At 35.4% G+C, this 18,792-nt stretch overlaps 1 protein-coding gene and 1 long non-coding RNA gene across 6 annotated transcripts in view; both read right to left on the bottom strand.

The window, feature by feature from the left end:
- Window positions 1–407: 407 nt before the first annotated feature.
- LOC148130839 (uncharacterized) lies at window positions 408–784 on the bottom strand. Its single transcript, XR_015749354.1, has 2 exons — window positions 639–784; window positions 408–607 (listed from the first exon to the last, which is right to left on the bottom strand). It is a non-coding gene; the product is annotated as an uncharacterized LOC148130839 (long non-coding RNA).
- Window positions 785–3,284: 2,500 nt separating this feature from the next.
- The window catches only part of PCGF5 (polycomb group ring finger 5), a 39,212-nt gene continuing 23,704 nt past the window's right edge, over window positions 3,285–18,792 (bottom strand). For 2 of the 5 annotated variants that reach the window (XM_026670782.2, XM_026670780.2), the window contains exons 2-10: window positions 18,192–18,497; window positions 17,092–17,188; window positions 14,311–14,366; window positions 14,148–14,207; window positions 13,514–13,662; window positions 12,282–12,380; window positions 11,139–11,228; window positions 7,154–7,213; window positions 3,285–4,705 (exon numbers count right to left, since the gene is read on the bottom strand). In XM_026670782.2, coding sequence (XP_026526567.1) covers window positions 4,658–4,705; window positions 7,154–7,213; window positions 11,139–11,228; window positions 12,282–12,380; window positions 13,514–13,662; window positions 14,148–14,207; window positions 14,311–14,366; window positions 17,092–17,188; window positions 18,192–18,303 — 771 coding nt within the window. In that variant the 5' untranslated portion in view covers window positions 18,304–18,497 and the 3' untranslated portion in view covers window positions 3,285–4,657. The remainder of the gene's footprint in view (window positions 4,706–7,153; window positions 7,214–11,138; window positions 11,229–12,281; window positions 12,381–13,513; window positions 13,663–14,147; window positions 14,208–14,310; window positions 14,367–17,091; window positions 17,189–18,191; window positions 18,498–18,792) is intronic. The other 3 variants (XM_026670784.2, XM_026670785.2, XM_087964184.1) reach the window with 3 other exon arrangements.

Here is an 18,792-nt window from a genome sequence, read left to right as displayed (position 1 = left end):
ATTATTTTAGCTGAAGATGCCAATTATTTTGAGACTTTTCTACCTAAAAAGATTTAGCCTCCCCTGAACTACAGTATTTCGTAGCAGCAGTGTACATTATGAGTCACAGTGACACCTAAACATCACTGGATAAATGATGTGGTCATACAACTTTTATCAATGGCCTCATGGCATATGATGTTAGTAGGTAAAGTCACCTCATGATTATGTCATCATGCCACACAAGTCACTGACACCCTGTAGACCAGGGGTGTCAAACTCAAGGCCCACGGGCTAGATCCGGCCTGCAGGGTGGTTAGATCTGGCCTGTGGGGCTATCCTGGAAACAGCAAAGGACTGACTCGCGGTACCTCTGCCAGTGAAAATGGAGTTCGGGACAGCCTTCTGAGCTCCATTTTTGCTGGCAGAGGGCTGCAGGACGTTGAGCTGGCCACGGTCACCTGTTGGGCTCTGAGTTCGCTATGGAGCCCTTCAGCTCCGAACACACCTCGCAGCAAGTCAGCTGGCAGTGGAGAATATTACCTTAGGTTTGCTGACGCCGGATCTGTATTGCTGCTTGTGTGCTAGCTGATGATGTTGAAGGTTGCTGTAGAATGAGTCAGCAGAGCTGTGAGCTGCAGGATGGATTCTGAAGCAACTGCGGGGTTGCAGGATGGATTCTGAAGCAACTGCGGGGCTGGGAATGGTTTCTTTCATGTATTGATGTGGTGTATATTGTTAGAGGGGGTTGGGGCACATATAGGTGGTAATTAAGCATTAAGTTAAGACATGGTGAAAGTGGAACCAGGTGGGGATCAGTTAGTGAGGGTCAGAATAGGTTAGGGATGTAGACATGTTATAGGGTTAATAGCATTTAGAGATAGTAAGTTAGGCGTGGCCAGAACTATAACTGCGTATAGACCTGGGTGTGGTGGGGTGTGTCTCAATACTCAAGGACTGGCTGAGAGAAGGTTAGCTTTGGGTTTGAGTTGGCCACGTCCACCCAGCCCCCGAGGTCAAACACAATCTGATGTGGCCCTTAATGAAATCGAGTTTGACACCCCTGCTGTAGACCCTCCTGCAGTTTCCTCTTGTTCAGAGAAAAGGACGTATTTCAAAATAAGCCTGAGCACACATGCCACATTCACAAGCATCTAAAGTGAATAGGATACTGATGAAAAGGGAACCTGCTCCCCAACTAAATTTTGTTTTATTGCTTTCAATGGATAATTTCATTTCCTTTGTGTCGCTTTGTGAAAAATTATTGTAGAGTAAAAGCATATTAGGATTTTTGGTTCAGTGGCTAAATAAAAGCCTCTCTTCATGTTTACAAGGAAATGCTCAGATTCTCTATCACTATATTAACATGATGTGAATTTTGACAAAAAGCATCTACAGTGTAGAGGTACAATGCACCTGTATCAGAAATGCAAATTTATAGGCCACAAGGAGGTTAGATGTGCAAGAAATATTTTAAGGCGTTTACTTTCACAGCTGAGAAGTCATATCTTGGACTTTTATATGCTCCCCCCCATAACTCAATTGGAATTTTGTTTTACTAATCATGGCTAAATAAAATTACAACAATGAAATAATGAAATAAGCTGGTTCTGAAATCTGAAAATTCATTGAATTGTTGTTGAAAGTTTTTCTTTTTACTCAGAGGACAAATATTTGTTTTCATACGGTCCTTTTGTATAGCAAAAGGCAAAATCCCTGCTAGGTACAGCAGAAAATATTTTGGCAGATTAGGACAAAACGCTTCAGTCCTCTACAGTATAATAAGAAATAGGAGATTGGAAATGTAACACAGATCAGTTGGAATTAACCCATGGAATATTACATTTCTTCTAATGAGACAAGATAAAGCAATAATTACTCATTCTGCAGAGGAAACCTGAAACAGACATTGTGCACATACTTAATTGTAAAATCAAGAATGCTTTTACAGTTGCATGAATGTTTAATTTTAACAATGCTCTGAATGATAGAGTGCTGACATGAGAAAAAGACTAGATGCTTCCTCTTAGTATTGGGACAGATAAGTCTCACTGCTGATGAATTAGCTATGTTTGCTCAGCAGTAGTGGAAGATCTTTCAATTAATTGCAAAAAATACCAGATAAAAAGTGATAAAGGCATTGTGTAGGACTGATCTATATTGATAAGATGTCCCAGGAGCAGGTAAATTTAGATTCACCCAAAAGGCCTGAAAATTTGAACTATGCATCCATTTCCTAGGGTTTGGGATAAAGTAGAAAGTAATGCCCTATGTATCCTCTCCATTGGGAGACATACATACTTCTAGGTTCATAGTCATTTATCCCAGGAATATGGGAATTGCAGCTTTGGGTGTTATTCAGAATTATGGAACAAACCCCACAAATCACACACACATATATATTTACCCCCTTGCTTGAAGGGAATATTCAAAGCCATTCTTAAGACACTGAATGCATTAAGAAATCTGTTGTCATTATATACATATTAAACTGAAGACTGAAAGAGCTTTATGTACAACTTTATGTAATCAGGCCCCCAACTAGATCTGACTTCTTCGGTGTTATGGCATGATTGATTTATTGGATAAATTATAACTGGCTGGGTTAATATGTCGTCAAAGCCATCAATCATAGTTTGCAAACCACATGGGTTCACAGCATAAGCTAAGCCAAAACCAAACAAACTTTGTGATGACAAAGCACAATGGGTAAACCCAATCAGAATATACAAAATTCTGACTAAGATTCACAGAATGAGTTTCATGGGCCCAAAGTTTTGTATATTTAAAAGTAGCTTCGAAAGCAATGTATCAGCTGCTTTGAAAATGGAAGGGAACAGCAAAAATATTGTTTTGGTATGCCATAGGGCACATTTAACTATTTAAAAAAGAAAAAAAAACCCTAGGCAAGAGCTGAAACTGGCATTTGGATCCAACCTATTGCATCTAACAAAAAAAGCATGTACAAATGATACTTTTTCAATGAGCTGAGAACATTTAACAGATGATTTAACATTTATCTGAGAATTCTCTATATTTGTCAGAAAGTGCTGGCCCCAAGCATAACAAGCATTGCACAGTATTTTAATCTATGTACAGCTGATTACTCTGGACTAGAACTTTAGAACCAGGTCTATTAGTGTGGGATTTGACCTGGTGCAAATATAATGTTTTCCCCCTAGAAATAATGATCTACTTTATATGCTTTTACTTACAAGACCGCTGTATTACAAGGAAGGCATACAGAATTCGAGCTTAGTTTCCAAAACTAGTTTTCTAGAGTGAATTACTTTTCTTATGGTATATAATTTACCATATAAAGAATGATGTTTATTAAAAATTATACAAATAGTTAAATTTGACTGTTACCTTTGTTTTTAACTGCAAAAAAGTAATGGAAGACGAGAAAAAACAGTATACAATACATTGTGATTTCTGCAGTAATATCCATAGCACAACATTATTGAACAAGAAAGAATTCACATATAATACCTAAGGCAACCATTTAATATTTTTGAACACTACTGTTATGAAAAAAACCAAACACCCTGAACATCCAGTAGTTTTGGTCAGATAGCTTTGTAACCATTCAAATTTACTTGAATTTCACACTTGATAACCCTTTTCATAACAACAGTAAAGAGTCCTGGTAAACCTAGACTGGGCTGTGATGCAATTAACCGGCTCATTTTATAATGTACTGATGCATATTACTGAATATGTTTAAAGAATACCGAAGCAAATGCCATTTCAGTGGATGTAATCCAACACATTTAAGACCACCAATTTCAACCCACAACTTTCTAGTATTATTACCAAATTTCAAAGGGAAAGCAGCAATTAAAAATATAAGCCACACTTTGAGAATAAAGTTTTCACGATAGTTTTTCTTTTTAGTTAAATTACAATAAAATTTAAATATATCTCTTATTTTAAAAACTCTTATTTTACCTGCTGCACATGTAACAATGTGCTATTAGTCCAAATCAAAACTTTAAGTTTTGTGTATTATTGAAGGAGACCATTTGATATTGTACTAGTCAAGTTCAATTCAGTCTGGATGTTTTCAACTCCTTTGATACAAAATCTAATTCTTCAGATACTGCTAAATGATCACTGTATATTAATGAGTGAACTACATCAGATTCTATGAGAATCTGAACGAGTAAAATAACCACGTTTCTGAAACATGTATTATATACAAAATATTTAAAGGTATAGTTTTTAACCTTTCATACAGTACTTTTAAACAACTTTTTCTTCAGTAAAACAGTACATGTGGGGAAAAAAACCAATGATACCACAAGAGAAATAGAAGACAGCTATTTTTTCTAATGTAATCGGTGCTATGGAACCATTTAAGTTTTCTATCAGGCAAAGCAAATATTCGAGAGATTCTGACTCTGGACTATACATTTAATGATTTGGCTATAATTTACAGTCTTTGATGCCACAAATATATCATGAATGTTTCAGTTGTAGAATGGCACTTGGTTTACTTTAACAGCAGGGACAAAGTAATTGATCAGCTGAAGAGAAGTCCATATTCGCAGGTTGAAATTCGAGTGGTTTTCCCCCCCTCCCCCCCCCAATCCAGGCACATCCATTCATTGTGCAATCTGTCGATGGGTAAACAACATAGTGCAGGTTTAATCTCAGTAGAATCTGGCCCTTTGGTTTAACTGAAGTCAATTCTGGGTCGATACTGGAGTACCATGGGATAAGACTAAAACCACAATGAAAACAGAACAGAAACAATAATAGCAGGTAGAACATAAATAAACAAGCAGTGTAATGACTTAACGATTCAACAGTTAGTCAGTAAGTCCTTCCTCATCAATGTTAAGAAGAACAAAATAATACAAGGGTAAGAGCTGTATAAGTTAAACTCTCCCATCCACCTGGCTCATCAATAAACCAATCAATATTCTCAAAATGAAAAATAAATTGGCCATGTTCTCAACAATCTGAATTCACCAGCACTTTTCTTCCTAAGTACTTCTTCATTATCCTCAGAAGAATTGCTGGACAGGATAAAGAAAGAAAATCACCATCTACAAGGGGGGGGGGGGGGAGTTGTCCCCAAACCTGTTGTTTTCAGTATTGAAGTTATTCTAATTCTCTCTATGGATACATAGAATACCATCATTAAATGGGAAGAAACTAGCAATTTTAAAAATTAAACAAAAGAATATACACAAGATAGCTAAGAAGTGGTATCCAGGACTGTAATAATTTACTACTGCTAATAATTGTCCTCACAGTAACAGTATGCTGGGCACTGAGGTTAGTGTTATACTCTGTTCATAAAAAAAACAAGCAATCTTCACTAATTGTTCTGATTGGGCCTAATCTTCATTTAAGAGTATTCTCTTTAAAATTCCCAAACAGACCATACTTCACCTGTTATACACTGTGATGATGCAAAGATAATGTCAGGGACCATCTTGATAACAAACCCCAGTCTCCCATACTTGCATCTCAGCATCATGTAAAGTATGTGTGACATTTCTTTGATCTACCTTCCCTTGCAGATGCCTATGACGCAGCTGCAAAAATCCCAGAAAGCCAAGGAAAAAATGTAAAAATACCTTAGATTACAGTGTTTCTCAACCTTGGGGGCTTGAAAATGTGTGGACTTCAACTCTTGCTGGCTGTGGAATTCTGGGAGTTAAAATCCACACATCTTCAAGCAGCCAAGTTTGAAAAACACTGCCATAGAAGGTTAATTCCTGAACAGTGTTTGTTAACCGTGTACTAGGGCCTGATCTTTTTCATCCTAATTATCAAGTATGTGTAACTTGTTGCTAAAGTCCAATTCTGATCATTTCCAGCCACTGTTCACAATGTTGAAGGATGATGAGAAATGTTCTGTAACAACATTTGCACAGTCATACCTCCCTTATGACAATCCTTAGGGATATAATCTGAAAATACAGGGACATTTCAAAGCAGCGATATGCATTTTCCCCAACGCAACTGTCCGTTTACGTGAATTATGGCTGTACTTCCTGCACTTAAGTGCAAAGAACTCTATTATTTTTTCTACTAGAAAACACTCACATGACTAGCTCAGATGGCAATGTGTAATAGACCTCGCTCAAACAAATTTATTCTAATGCTGGATATAACACTGCATTTTACAATCTCACCATAAAGAGATCATAATGCTTTTTCAATTTCTCCCATGGAAGGGTGACTTATTATATATACACCTGGTTATATAAAGTAGAGGAGCAAAGTAAAATGGAGCTCTGTAAAGGAGGGGCAGGATAAAATTGAAGCACACTATGAATGCTTAAGGGTGGAAACCCATTTTGACAAAGGTGGCATTGTGGACTAACTCTCCTTCTTTGAAAGTACAATTATTATATAGAACATAATATTTTGCAGTACAATTCTAATATTTCATAAAAATAACTTTAAAATCCTAAGCTTCCTATCCCTTGAAGCCCCAAACTATGAAACCAAATATTCAGCTAAGATAGTGTAACCATAATGGTTACCAATTTTCTATCATATTCATTTCCCAAAATATCTATAGCACTATTCATGAATCCTAATGTCCCATGCTTGTAGACACAAAATAATTTCAGTGATTATTCTATTATTGCATTATGATGTCATGATAATATAAATGGAGTTGCAAAGAATATTGCTAAAGTTAGCAAAGTTTCAAAGAAGGCAATAATTGATAGCATTAAGCCTGATTAGTTTACAAAAAATAAGACCGTCAACTTGCAATAAACCGTAATTTTACCTGAGTTAATATTCATGTACATGGTATCCTATCATACCTTACTGTAAGGCTACAATTAATCAACAGCATAGAAAATCTGAACTAATATTGTAATATTACAACATACCATACTTATCTTTATTTCAAACTTATTTACAAAATTGGTTTTTATAATTTGGAGCCCATAAAGAGCCTATAGTATGCTACACAAGATATAAATAAATAAATATAGCTTGCCCCATGCAATTTTTTTTTTTAAAAAATCTAGGTAAACATTCGGACAAAAACCCAAGGCTTCAATCTTTACAATTAAATTTAGTCTAAAGAACTTAGTCCAGCAGAAAATGAAAGACATATTCAGCTCCCACCTAAACTGAATTTGAAAGGATATTGTCTTAATGACTACAATGTGTACAGTCGGGGAGTGCCTCTTACCTGATAAAAAGAGCCATCCTGTGAGCAGACTTGTGATGAGGAGCAGTTCTGACACCGAAACTGCGAAGGAGATGATTTTCTGATCAGATAAGAGGCATCCACAACTGAACATTGATCATCAGTCATTTAAAAATAGTTGCATATTCAAGAATGTAATTTTCTAACCGGTAAGACATGAGCTATGCGGCTGCCAGAATTTTTTTTAAAGAATCTATTTTTAATGACCCTGTAATTCCTTACATTGGGGAGGACTCGGGACAACTGAATGGAGTTTAGTGTTTACTGGCCAGATGCCATATATATTGTTGCCATATATATCCATCTCCATCTCTTCAATGTGTAGCTTTCTTGTTCTCCCAATTCTGGCTACAAAAAAACCCCATGGATCCTCTAAAACAGTGGTTGCCAACCAATGGGCCGGGGACCACTGGTGGTCCACAAGAAAATTTTGGTGGTCCGCAGAGAAATGTCACCCCCAAATCACCCCCCAAAACAATTAATCCAGGCTGCGCTGCCCACATGGCCCACAGGAACACAAGGCTTGCATCGCTTGCATTGCAAACAACATATGGTAGTGAGGGGAGGGGGGAAAGGGCGGAGGGGGGAACTTGCCCCACTTGACCTACGTGCCTTGCCTGGCCACCGGGCTGCTTCTTTCTTCTGCTTTTGGCTGCACGCAAGGAAAGCAGCGAAAGTCTTTCTTTCTCTCCCCCAAACTCCGCCAGAAATGAGTCTTTGGGACCCTGCAAGGCATCCTGCTCCAAGAGGCTGCACTGGTGCAACAAATCTCACAAAGACTCATTTCTGGCAGAGTTTGGGCAAGAGAAAGAAAGACTTCTGCTGCTTCTGCTGCTTCTCTTGCATGAAGCCAAAAGTCTCTCTCTCTCTCTCTCCCCTCCCCTGAGAACGGAGGTGGAGACAGTATCCTGTGATCCCAAATAAAGAATGATAGAAGGAAAACGGGTAGGAAAACGGGGTGGGGAATTTTCCTGCAGACTTTTTTTTGGATTTTCCCAGGGTCTCTGATCTGTGGGATTTAAAATTATGAGTTTGGTGGTCCCTGAGGTCTAAAAGGCTGGCGACCCCTGCTCTAAATACAATTATCTTCTAGATATAATTGGAGGTGGATGGCTGGGTGGATATTGGAAATTTCCCCCCTCATTTGAATTAAAGTATCCCTGACTTATAAGAATGATTTAAGGCAGCAAAGTATTAAAAAACACAGGTTAATAAAAATAAGAATAGCAGTGAGGCAAAGGGAGACAGAAAGAGGTTAACAATAAGATTTGCAAAAAAAATTTGAATCTTTATATTGCCAGGAATTTTGTAGGAAAAACTATGCAAACAAATTTAATTAACATTAACATTAATTACACCAATTGTGAATTCAGTAAAAGAATAGGTCTCATAAAAATGGTAATTGTCTATTTCTAGCTAATTTGTAACAATTGTTAAAATGCAGAATTATGCAACTTTTAAACAGATGTATTTTTAAATGGTTTTCAGTAATAACAATATTTGGAGTTCCAAAGAGTACTCCTATTCCATGTTAGATAATGGGAATTATTATTTTGTAGACTGTCCAACTTTCTTTGATTCATTAAATATTCAAAAGCATGGATAAAATGTAAATAGTTATTAAGCATACAAAATGCATTGAAGAGAGTTAAACTATAGTTTAACTAAAAAATAAATAAATCAGTAGATATAGAAATATGTAACTGTCCTACATATATCCATATTATAGAACTGCTGTCATGAAACACTAGACCAGACAATAAATTTTGTATACCTGAGTATTTTATCTTTCTAGTCACAATTGTTCTGACATCTATATCTATAGTTATAATACTGTTTTAAGATGACATTTTCAGAAATCTGAGAAGTTGTTTTTTGTACCCCAAAGTAATTTGATTCTTGTTATTTAATTTTTTTCAATTTATCTGGGTCATTTTCCAAAATAATATGTGGAGTTTCTTCATACTACATGCCAATGTGCTATCTACAATTCATATTTTTGAAACTGTACATTTGTAAATTTCATGCACTTGGATGCTATCTAAAGAAGTAGGTTTTTGGAAAAATAAATGTTATTTAGTAGAGACATGTCCCACATTTCAAATTTAGATTGTTTTGAGCTGAAAACAGTCATTACAACCTCACCATGAGTTTTCTTATACCGTTCTGCTTCTGTCCTTCTCTGTTCTTATCTTCAGATGACCTCATTTCAAGCTTGAAATGGCAGTTTTCCTCTCAAAAATTGAGGTTTTTAAGAATACTTCCAGTGAGGAAGGACAATGTGGTTGGAACAGCCACAAGGAATTTGAAACAGTTCTCTCTTTTAGCACATCTCCCCCTCCAATTGTTTTTCCAGTTTTTGGTTCTGTAAAAGCTTAGCATCAGACTTTTTTATTGCCTTCTTGCTATTCAAAGGAACATCATTCCGAGGCTTCAAGGTTGAGGATTTCTTTGTAATTCTCACTGCCTTAGGAAAATTCTGGCATTTACTGACTCCTTCTGTCTATCTGAACTGGTATCAGGCAGAACAGTTACCCATCAAAGTCTTGAAAAGCAAAAATCCTCAACAGGATTTAATTTTTGTCTTCTTTTTCAGCAAGAAATAACAATTACAATATGACATCAATGGCTTCTGTGTTTATGCAAGCATGATGGTTTGAATTAACTGTCACATATTATATACCATGATGGTATAGCAGGTTAGAAGTCATGCACTTTAGCTATTGGAAATCAGCAGTGCATATCAAAATATTTAACATTTCCCGCTGGTCTTGGAGGAAAGATAAAATTAAAAACTAACAAAACTAAATCATTGGTCAGTTAGACTGGCATTGCCTCTTTTATCAATTCTCCTGAGTTTTACTACTTGCTCTCTGACCTTTAATTGGAGATATCATTAAGGTTGGTGCTCTTCCTGTAAGTCCTTTTATATTTATATTAAACCTGCTAAGGATATTATATGCTTTACCCATCTGTTTAAGGTAAAGATATTCCTGAATTCAAATAACAGAGACACAACAAATCCTAGCCTTGTCTGACTTATAGATCTCTGAATTTGATGGCGTAGTTCAGGGGTGTCCAACCTTGGCAACTTTAAGACTTGTGGACTTCAACTCCCAGAATTCCTCAGCCAGCTTTGCTGGCTGAGGAATTCTGGGAGTTGAAGTCCACAAGTCTTAAAGTTGCCAAGGTTGGACACCCCTGGCGAAGTTGTTCCATTTTCTACCTAATTTTAGTTATGTATCAGCCAACTTCCTTTATGAAAATAGACTAAGTTGTTTGACGAGAAGATTACCTCTTTCTTCTTAATTCTCACCACCCTAGGAAAATTCTGGCAATTACTAACTCCACTTCTTCTATCTATCTCAACTGTTGCCCGCTGATAATGGGAAGAACAGTTACCCATCAGTTTTGAAAAGCAAAAAAAGACAAAAAGTGAAGAAACCTTGCCAAACACGGTGATCCTTTTTGGTGATCCGTTTCTGTGATCCCAGTGGTGGAAGAAGCACTCAGAGCCGTGATTCCTAAGCTTGGAGAGTGGCTCCAGCAGAACCCAGTACCATCAGAGCTCTGTGTCCAAAATACTGTGATGCTAGAAAGACACAGACACCTCTCCCCGCCTCTTTCTCACACACCCACAGCTTTTTATGAGCCACAGTGGCACAGTGGTTAGAATGCAGTACTGCAGGGCTAACTCACTGCTCACTCCAGGAGTTCGATTCTGACCGGCTCAAGGTTGTCTCAGCCTTCTAATCTTTCCAAGGTCAGTAAAATGAGGACCCAGATTGTTGGGGGCGATATGACTCTGTAAACCGCTTAGAGAGGGCTGTAAAGCACTGTGAATCAGTATATAAGTCTATTGCTATTGCTATTTAAAAGGAATATAATTAATAATATATAGCTAACAGCCCTATAATTAATATAGATACCATATAAACTAAAAGCAATAAAAACTTATTTCATTTACATTTTCGCCTCGTAGTCTCCATCTTGTCATGTAGATGAATTCCATAGTATGATCCTTCCCCATGATTTCCCCATTGCATAGTACATCCAGCTTTAAAACAAAAAACAGTTACTTATAAAACATGCTTAGAGCTATGTTCATCTTTCCTAAAAGAGAATCATTAATATATAAGAGGAAACGAAGATTAGAAGCCTACCACAGCTTGATTATTCTTATGCAAGGTAGTTACTTAATGAACAAGAAGAATGCAAACAAAATGACTTTTAGCTACTTACATAGATTTTAATTATTATTCCCAAACACAAACTGTATTTTCCATCTAAAGAAGCTTCTTAAAATAAAGTGCTTAGAAAGTAGAACATCAATTACAGCTGGTTAAATAAATTTGCCTGGTTTCCCCCCCCCCCCATTTATTTTGGGAATCATTTGGTCTTTATATTAAATCATTGGATGTTTTAAAAGGATAGAAGAGTTATATACTTGTATTTTTTAAATGGCAAGATGAATATGAAAATTAGGAAATTATCTTGTGCTGTTTTATATGCAGTATATCTTCTGCATGAGGGAAGGAAAAAAACTAAAGTCTTATTTGGCATAAGAAAATTTAAAAAAATGATGTTATACTATTTTAGCCATCTAGTTCAGCACTGTAGCAATAATTGTCCAGGGGTTCAAGCATGGCCTTTAACAAAACCTGCAAAATTGTTCGGGTATTTTCCCACGTCATTATAGTTGTGCTTTTAAAGTTGTAGCAACGTTTCGGCAGAATCTCATCTGCCATCATCAGGCTTCTGTATTGTGTTCGTCTGATTTGTATTGTGATCAGATAAATTTGTACTGTGATCTGATCTGGAAGCAATTTATAAAATGTTCTCCTAATAGTCTACTCCTTTTAAATTGGATTATGACATGTAAAAGTGAAACTGAATGCCAATTTATATTGGAATAAGTCTCATGAACACTTCACTAAGGAAAACGATTATTAATGAACACTTCACTAAAGAAAACGATTATTAATGTACTATATGACATTCCATATTTGCAATGCAAGGAAAAATGGTTTTGGTAGCTAAAGTTATGGTCGTTTAAATTCACTTAGTCAAAGCACAGGGTCTACTACTTTGGAATGATAGAACATCATACCTCATAAGAACTTGGAAGTTTTAATTTTAAACTTAGAAATTTCTTGATGGTTCCTACAGTTACTCGTGTAGAACACCGGATGAATTTCTTCATCAACCCCTAAAGAAAGAGACAAAAACTGTAAACTTATATATTAAAATCTGCATTGCTTGTACTCCAAATGCTACCTACATAATCTGACAACCTACCAATTTTATTTATTTATTTATATGTACCTTGTCTTTATTATTGTTTACAAACATCTCAAGACTGTGAAGTATCCAACACACTTTCTTCCACTTATTTTCCCCACAACAAACCTGTGAGTGAGGTGGTTGGTTGGGCTGAAAGAGGATGACTGGCCTACCACCCAGCCAGTATTCATGGCTAAAGCAGGACTAGAACTCATGATTCCCCCAGTTTCTAGCCTGGTTCCTTAACCACTACACTAAACTAGTTTGAATTCTAGCCAATGCTAGAATATATAATATCTTCAGCTGACATACAAGAATTATTTTATACAGATTAAATTTATTGAATGTAATGACTTCTTTAATACATTATTTATTATTTAATTTCTAATGAAAACTATTTAATATTTGTTATATGACAAAATATACATCCCATTAATCTCTTAAGAAACATAGAAAAACCATTTGGGAGCAAGATACTGATTCTTCCTCTGTTAATCAAATATATTTTTCTTTTAATCCAAAGGAGCAGAATTTGAGGTCCTGCAAATATTATTGTATTATAATGTTCAGCAGTACTGACTACAGTGAAAGAGAATCAGAGTTTCTTAACTTTTAATTATATATTTAGAACTTTAAAATTAGCTCACTTAAACAGTGGAACAAAGACCCAGGTATGGGAACTGCAGAAAAAAATAAGGAATTAGTTCAGAGTTCTATTTAATTATTGAAAATCAGCATTCAAATAACAACCCTTACTTGTTTATATCATATCTATTTACTTTGCATCATTCTACTAATTAATACTGAATAAAGAGTTGTCCCAAGGGTAACTTTTCAAGAGGCAACTGGACTTTTTGTGTTTTTTTTTAAAGACATTTCGCTTCTCATCCAAGAAGCTTCTTCAGTTGAAGCTGAAGAAGCTTCTTGGATGAGAAGTGAAATGTCTTCAAAGAAAAAACAGAAAAAGACCAGTTGCCTCTTGAAAAAGCACCTTTGGAACAACCATGACCTGGATGACTGAGAATCTCCACAGACATGCATAAAGAGTTCAAAACTCACTTTTACTACATTATCACCAGACTGCCCATTGTTACGTAAACAATCCAGACAAATAGCAATCTGTGGGTCACTCCTGTGATAGTCTTTATCTTCTTGGTTTTCATCTCCATTTTCACCATCTTTAGGATTTTCAGAATTTGAATTTTCTCCTGAAACAAAAAAGTGTATATATATATATATATAGCAATGTAGAAAGTAACAAGCTAAGATTAAAATCTAGGTTAAGTTTTCCTGAAACCAATTTCAATGTATCTCACTGAAGCAGTGCCAAGAGAGTTCCATTCTGCTTGGAGCAGCTGTTTTCTATTCCTCTTGCTGTGCAGCTTCTACAAGAAACTTCTCTGAGAGATTTGGGAGAATCAATAAGCAGAGAAATTTTACTTCTGCTTTTCAAACTTAGGTGAGGCAGAAAAAGTTCTGAAGAAGTACTTGAAATCAGTAATGCAGTTTATGACACCTAATTATTTAAAGTTTAAATTATATAAAATAGAGGCACTGATGATGGATGGCTTGTTCCTTCAGTAAGATGTACATATTGGCATTTATTAACAAATTCAAGTGAAAAATACTACAGTTTCTGACATTTTAATACGTTGGAAATTAAAATGCTACATTGTGAAATAAATGTAAATACCTTCTCCATTTTCTATAGGTTTGTTTTTCTTCCAGAATTCAGTTTCACGGTGCAATTCTTCTAGTTTTCAGCAACAAAACAAAAAACAAATTTGTAACTCAAATTAATAATGCAACAGGATTTCAAAAATAAATAATCTTGTTAAGAGGAGCAAAAAACATACTCTCTCGAAGTCCTGGAACCAGCTTAAATATAATTTCTTCTAAAGTATTATCCAGCCTTGAAAAAAAAAAAATCAACAACACAAAATACTTAATATGTATATATTCATAAGTTAACAGACATTACAAGCATACATTATAGAACTTCAATGCGAAATAATACAGCTATTCTAAATCTATTTTCAATTTCTTTTTGAGAAAATGTTCTGAAAGTGATTACAAACTCCATGACTGTTCTGTAGGGAAGACATATACTCCATAAGATAGCAATATTTGTAATTTGATTTTTGATTCCATAAAGCTAATGGGGCTCTATTGTTTCCTCTGTAATTTTGAATGGCAACAATCTTAAATAATTCTGAGTTAATCCTTGCTCTTTTGTGGACTATGAAATTGATCTGCGAGATATTCTTTTGGCTAAAAAGTAGAATTGGAAAGAACTCAAATATTCTTCTGAAGAGAAGTAGTCTACCAACACATATACACATACATAAAAGACCCCATCCAGAAACATATCTGTCTTGTTATCTTACTAAGTTAGAACCAATAGACTTGCTTTAAGATAGTCAGAATCGCAAGCCCATGAAATTGTTTGAATTGCCATTTATTGTAGTGACACTAAATTGTATCCACAGTTGGGTAATGATATTAGCTATTTATAAATATGTTTACAAGTACGATGAGCAGACATCTTGGTGTATGTTGTAATTGTTGATCTACAACTATTTAAATTAATGCCGAGAGTATCTATATTCTTAAAATTACTGAAGAACAAATGGGGATCAAAATGTAAAAATAGGATACAGATGTCAGCTGCGTACAGAACAAGTTTATAAATGAATTCATAAACAAGTTCTTAATGAATTAATCCCTGATTCATCAGTTTATATTCTAACACTTCTTTCCCTGCTGCTGCTACTGCCATCACCTTGGACTAGAAAAATAATAAGACACAAAAAGATTTAAAATAATAAGATACTTAGAGATTTTGAGAAGATATTTATATAGCTGACTCCATGGCTATTTCGTATAGATAGCCATGCATAACACAAATTATTAATTTTTCTCAGACAGAGAGAAAATAGTAATAGTAGGACATGAACAAAGAAAAAGATCAAGAGGGTATGATGCTTTGATGCAGCATATAATCGTAAAGCCAAGTATTTAATTTTATATGTAATTTTTCCATTTTTAATACTTATATTTTCTGAATAAAATTATACACATGCACTCTCTCTCTCTCTCTCTCTCTCTCTCTCTCTCTCTCACACACACACACACACACACACACAATTCCTTGTATCTTAGACTAGCATAGTTCTTCAACAAGAAAACATTCATTTGTATTTTTGGAAATCCATAAGATCTCAAAAGATACAACTCTTAGTCTAATTAAAAATTAGCTACAATTATTGATACTGAAAACTATATATATATAGTTTTGTAACCTTCAATTGGGTGAAATTGGAAGGTACAACAATTATTGAACCAAAATAATTCAAATGGATTAATTTAGAATGCTATGACCCATGACTCTTGTGGGAATGAAATTTGGAAAAGTTGTGGCCACTTCAGCTCCACCACTCCTTCTGACTACACTTCACAGAAACCTGTAGGTTACGTGTTGCAAGGGAAGATAGGAGGGCTGTATGCTCATCCTTTCCTGCTCCTTCTGGACCTTGCACTCATTCAGCTAGCAGCAGTGAGGCACAAATTGTCTAGTAAAGCTTTAAAGCATTACTGTGGTGTCAACTGGTTATATACTTAGTGTTTCCTTGCATTGTATTTGTTATTTTGGGAGATTAAATTGTTTTTCTAAAAAACAAACATCACTTCTTTTTTCTTTAACCTCTTCAACCAAGGAAAAACACAGAGCAGCAGCCATTACCATGTTACTGTAGTTTCCCATCATTCCACATCACTATCTACTCTCTTCCTAGAAATTTCATTCTTTTCCATAATTGTTTAGAACCTTTGTATTTGTTGTCCATGATGCTTCCTACCAAGTTTAGTTTGCTTAAAAAAAAGATCATATCTCTTGTTGCAAGTGGTATAGTCCCCTGTCAGTGAACCATAATTCTGGGGAACCCTGCAGTATAAATGTGTGTCAGTCAGTTGTTCAATAGATTGCTAGAGAGTGTAGGAAGATATTTGCTTTCCTGCTGCTCATGACATTTGGACATCTGAAGCATGATGGATGGGAAGGAAGAGAAAACCATTTATTATATGTGCTAATATCCAGTAATGTTTAAGTTCATATAAAGAAAATAAGCCATCAAAAAACTAGGGAGGTGGGAAGTAGCTTCAGGGTTGAGAAAGAAGAAAAGGTGAAAAAATTGGGTACGTATCATATTATGGAACCGAATCTTACTATAGTTGCAAAACAAATGTACAAAAATATTTAGATGGTGTAAAGAAAGGAATTTTTCCAGTATAATTGAAAATTGGTTGGCGATATTTAAACCTGGGAAATTAATGATTTGACCTGTAAAACTGAAACTGAGTTGATTGAAACAAGGCAGATCCTTTTGTAATATTTGAAACTAATTTAAAATGTGTCTTGTAAACTTTAATTATAACTGATTTAACAAGATTCAATGACTAACATTTTGTTAAAGTGACAAAACTATTCTATTATTTTCAATTATCTAAAATGTTGGTAATTTGGAATTCCAGCATAGATATTTTTTTTTCTTATACCATTTCAAAACACTGTTGATGAACTGTTTTCCTTTGAAATAATTTATTAAATAATTTATTACATATATTAAATAACCCCTTACCGTAACATTTCTAATGGATTGGTCTCATGTACTTGATTGCCACATCTGGGGCAATCATTGCTGTCTTCAAAGTGTTGCACAATACAACTCTTGCAGACTGCAAAATCAGATAAGATGTGTTTTAGGAAAATATGTAAATAATAATTGCAAACTACTGATTTTTTTAAGGAGGTCTAATATTCCAAGATCTTCTAGAAATATATACTGATTTTCTACATGTCATTTGACAACCCAAATACTTGAGCTTGAAGATTCAAGACCATTCTGGCAATGAAGTTTTAAGATATTGAAGATTGTCAAATCAAGTTATGAAAGAATTATGCCTGATTTAGCACTGTACAGTTTATGTGATTATTATGTCTATTTTTATAGAGTTAAAATACTGTATCTCATGCTTTCATCTAATATCCTTGGAGGAGAAGGAGGTATTCTGAACACCTATGTGTCTTACAATGGCTGTTGTTAATATGTGAGGAAGATATACTTTTTAAATACTTGCAAATGTACCCTTTTCATTTACTGTATGTCTCCCACATTCCATTTTCTGCTGAAAGTACTCTGATTCCTAGAACATCTGGATCCAGGCAGATACTCTATATCTCTTGCAATCATATGTTTGTTCTACTGGTTAAAGTACCAGGCTAAAAACCAGGTATGAAAGCCATGACAGCCAGCTGTGGTAATTTTGGGCCAAACTCTCAGCCCAATCCACCCCACTGTTATGTGGGGAAAATAAGAAGAGGAAGCAGCATTATACGTATATGTTCACTGCTTTGAGTTACTTATAAAATAATAAAGATAGGATAAAACTATAATAAACAACAAAACAAATAAATAAATGTAGGATAAAAATAAATAGATAAATAAAACTACAGTCCTACTATTAAAACTCCCTTCATGGTTTCCAACTTACTATTAATTAATAATTCAAGCATACCTTGTATGTGATAGGCAATGTATATTGAAATATGTTCTAGTAAATATTAAACATTAATGGCTTCTAAACTATGAGCCTTAATCTCACAACTGCAAAATCATTAATTAATTTGCATTAATTAAAATAGGAGGGAAAAAAGGATGCCTCACAAATCCCTACTTACAAGTATGGAGGCACTCGGTGACGGTAGTTGGCTTGATCAAATACCCTTTACAGATGCAGCAGGTGATATATGGGTTGAAATCTTTCACAGAGTGCTTTCTCTGAGTAGCCATTTGTGGTACTAGCAGGCAGAATAAAGTGATCAGACTTGAGACGTGGATTTGGAAGGCAAAAGATTTGGGATCACGGGAGCTGAGGTGCTGCTGGCTGCAGCTGGGCGTCTCCCAGCATTGGAGCAGGATCTCACTTCTCAAGGGGTGACGATGCCAAACTCCATTTTCTTTTTAGAGTTAGACATCTTTCAGCCCTGAAACAAACAAGCCAAGGAAACAAATAAATTCCAGGAAATGAGAGGCACATACCAGAGAGGAATTGGTTATGCTTCCCCCACCTCCTCAACCTTTTCCTGCTCATTAAAACAGGAAGAATGCTGCCTGAAAGGGTTTGTAGTGAAAGATGGAGGACCAGAAAAAAGGATGTAGAGGGAAGCCCACATTGAAGTCCTGCTTACCTCTTTCCTCTCCCAGACTGCTGAAAACCACAGCAGCAAAAAGAGAGGAGTTTGCAAGAGATTCTGGAGGGGGAAGTTGTACGTTCCTTTC

This window comes from Notechis scutatus, chromosome 4 (assembly GCF_049901735.1).
Source record: "Notechis scutatus isolate UNSWTSFEM ecotype Mainland chromosome 4, rNotScu1.2, whole genome shotgun sequence".
In the NCBI taxonomy this organism is placed as follows: Eukaryota; Metazoa; Chordata; class Lepidosauria; order Squamata; family Elapidae; genus Notechis; species Notechis scutatus.
The sequence above is the reverse complement of the archived record's forward strand: the minus strand, read 5'-3'. Positions and strand labels throughout refer to the sequence as shown.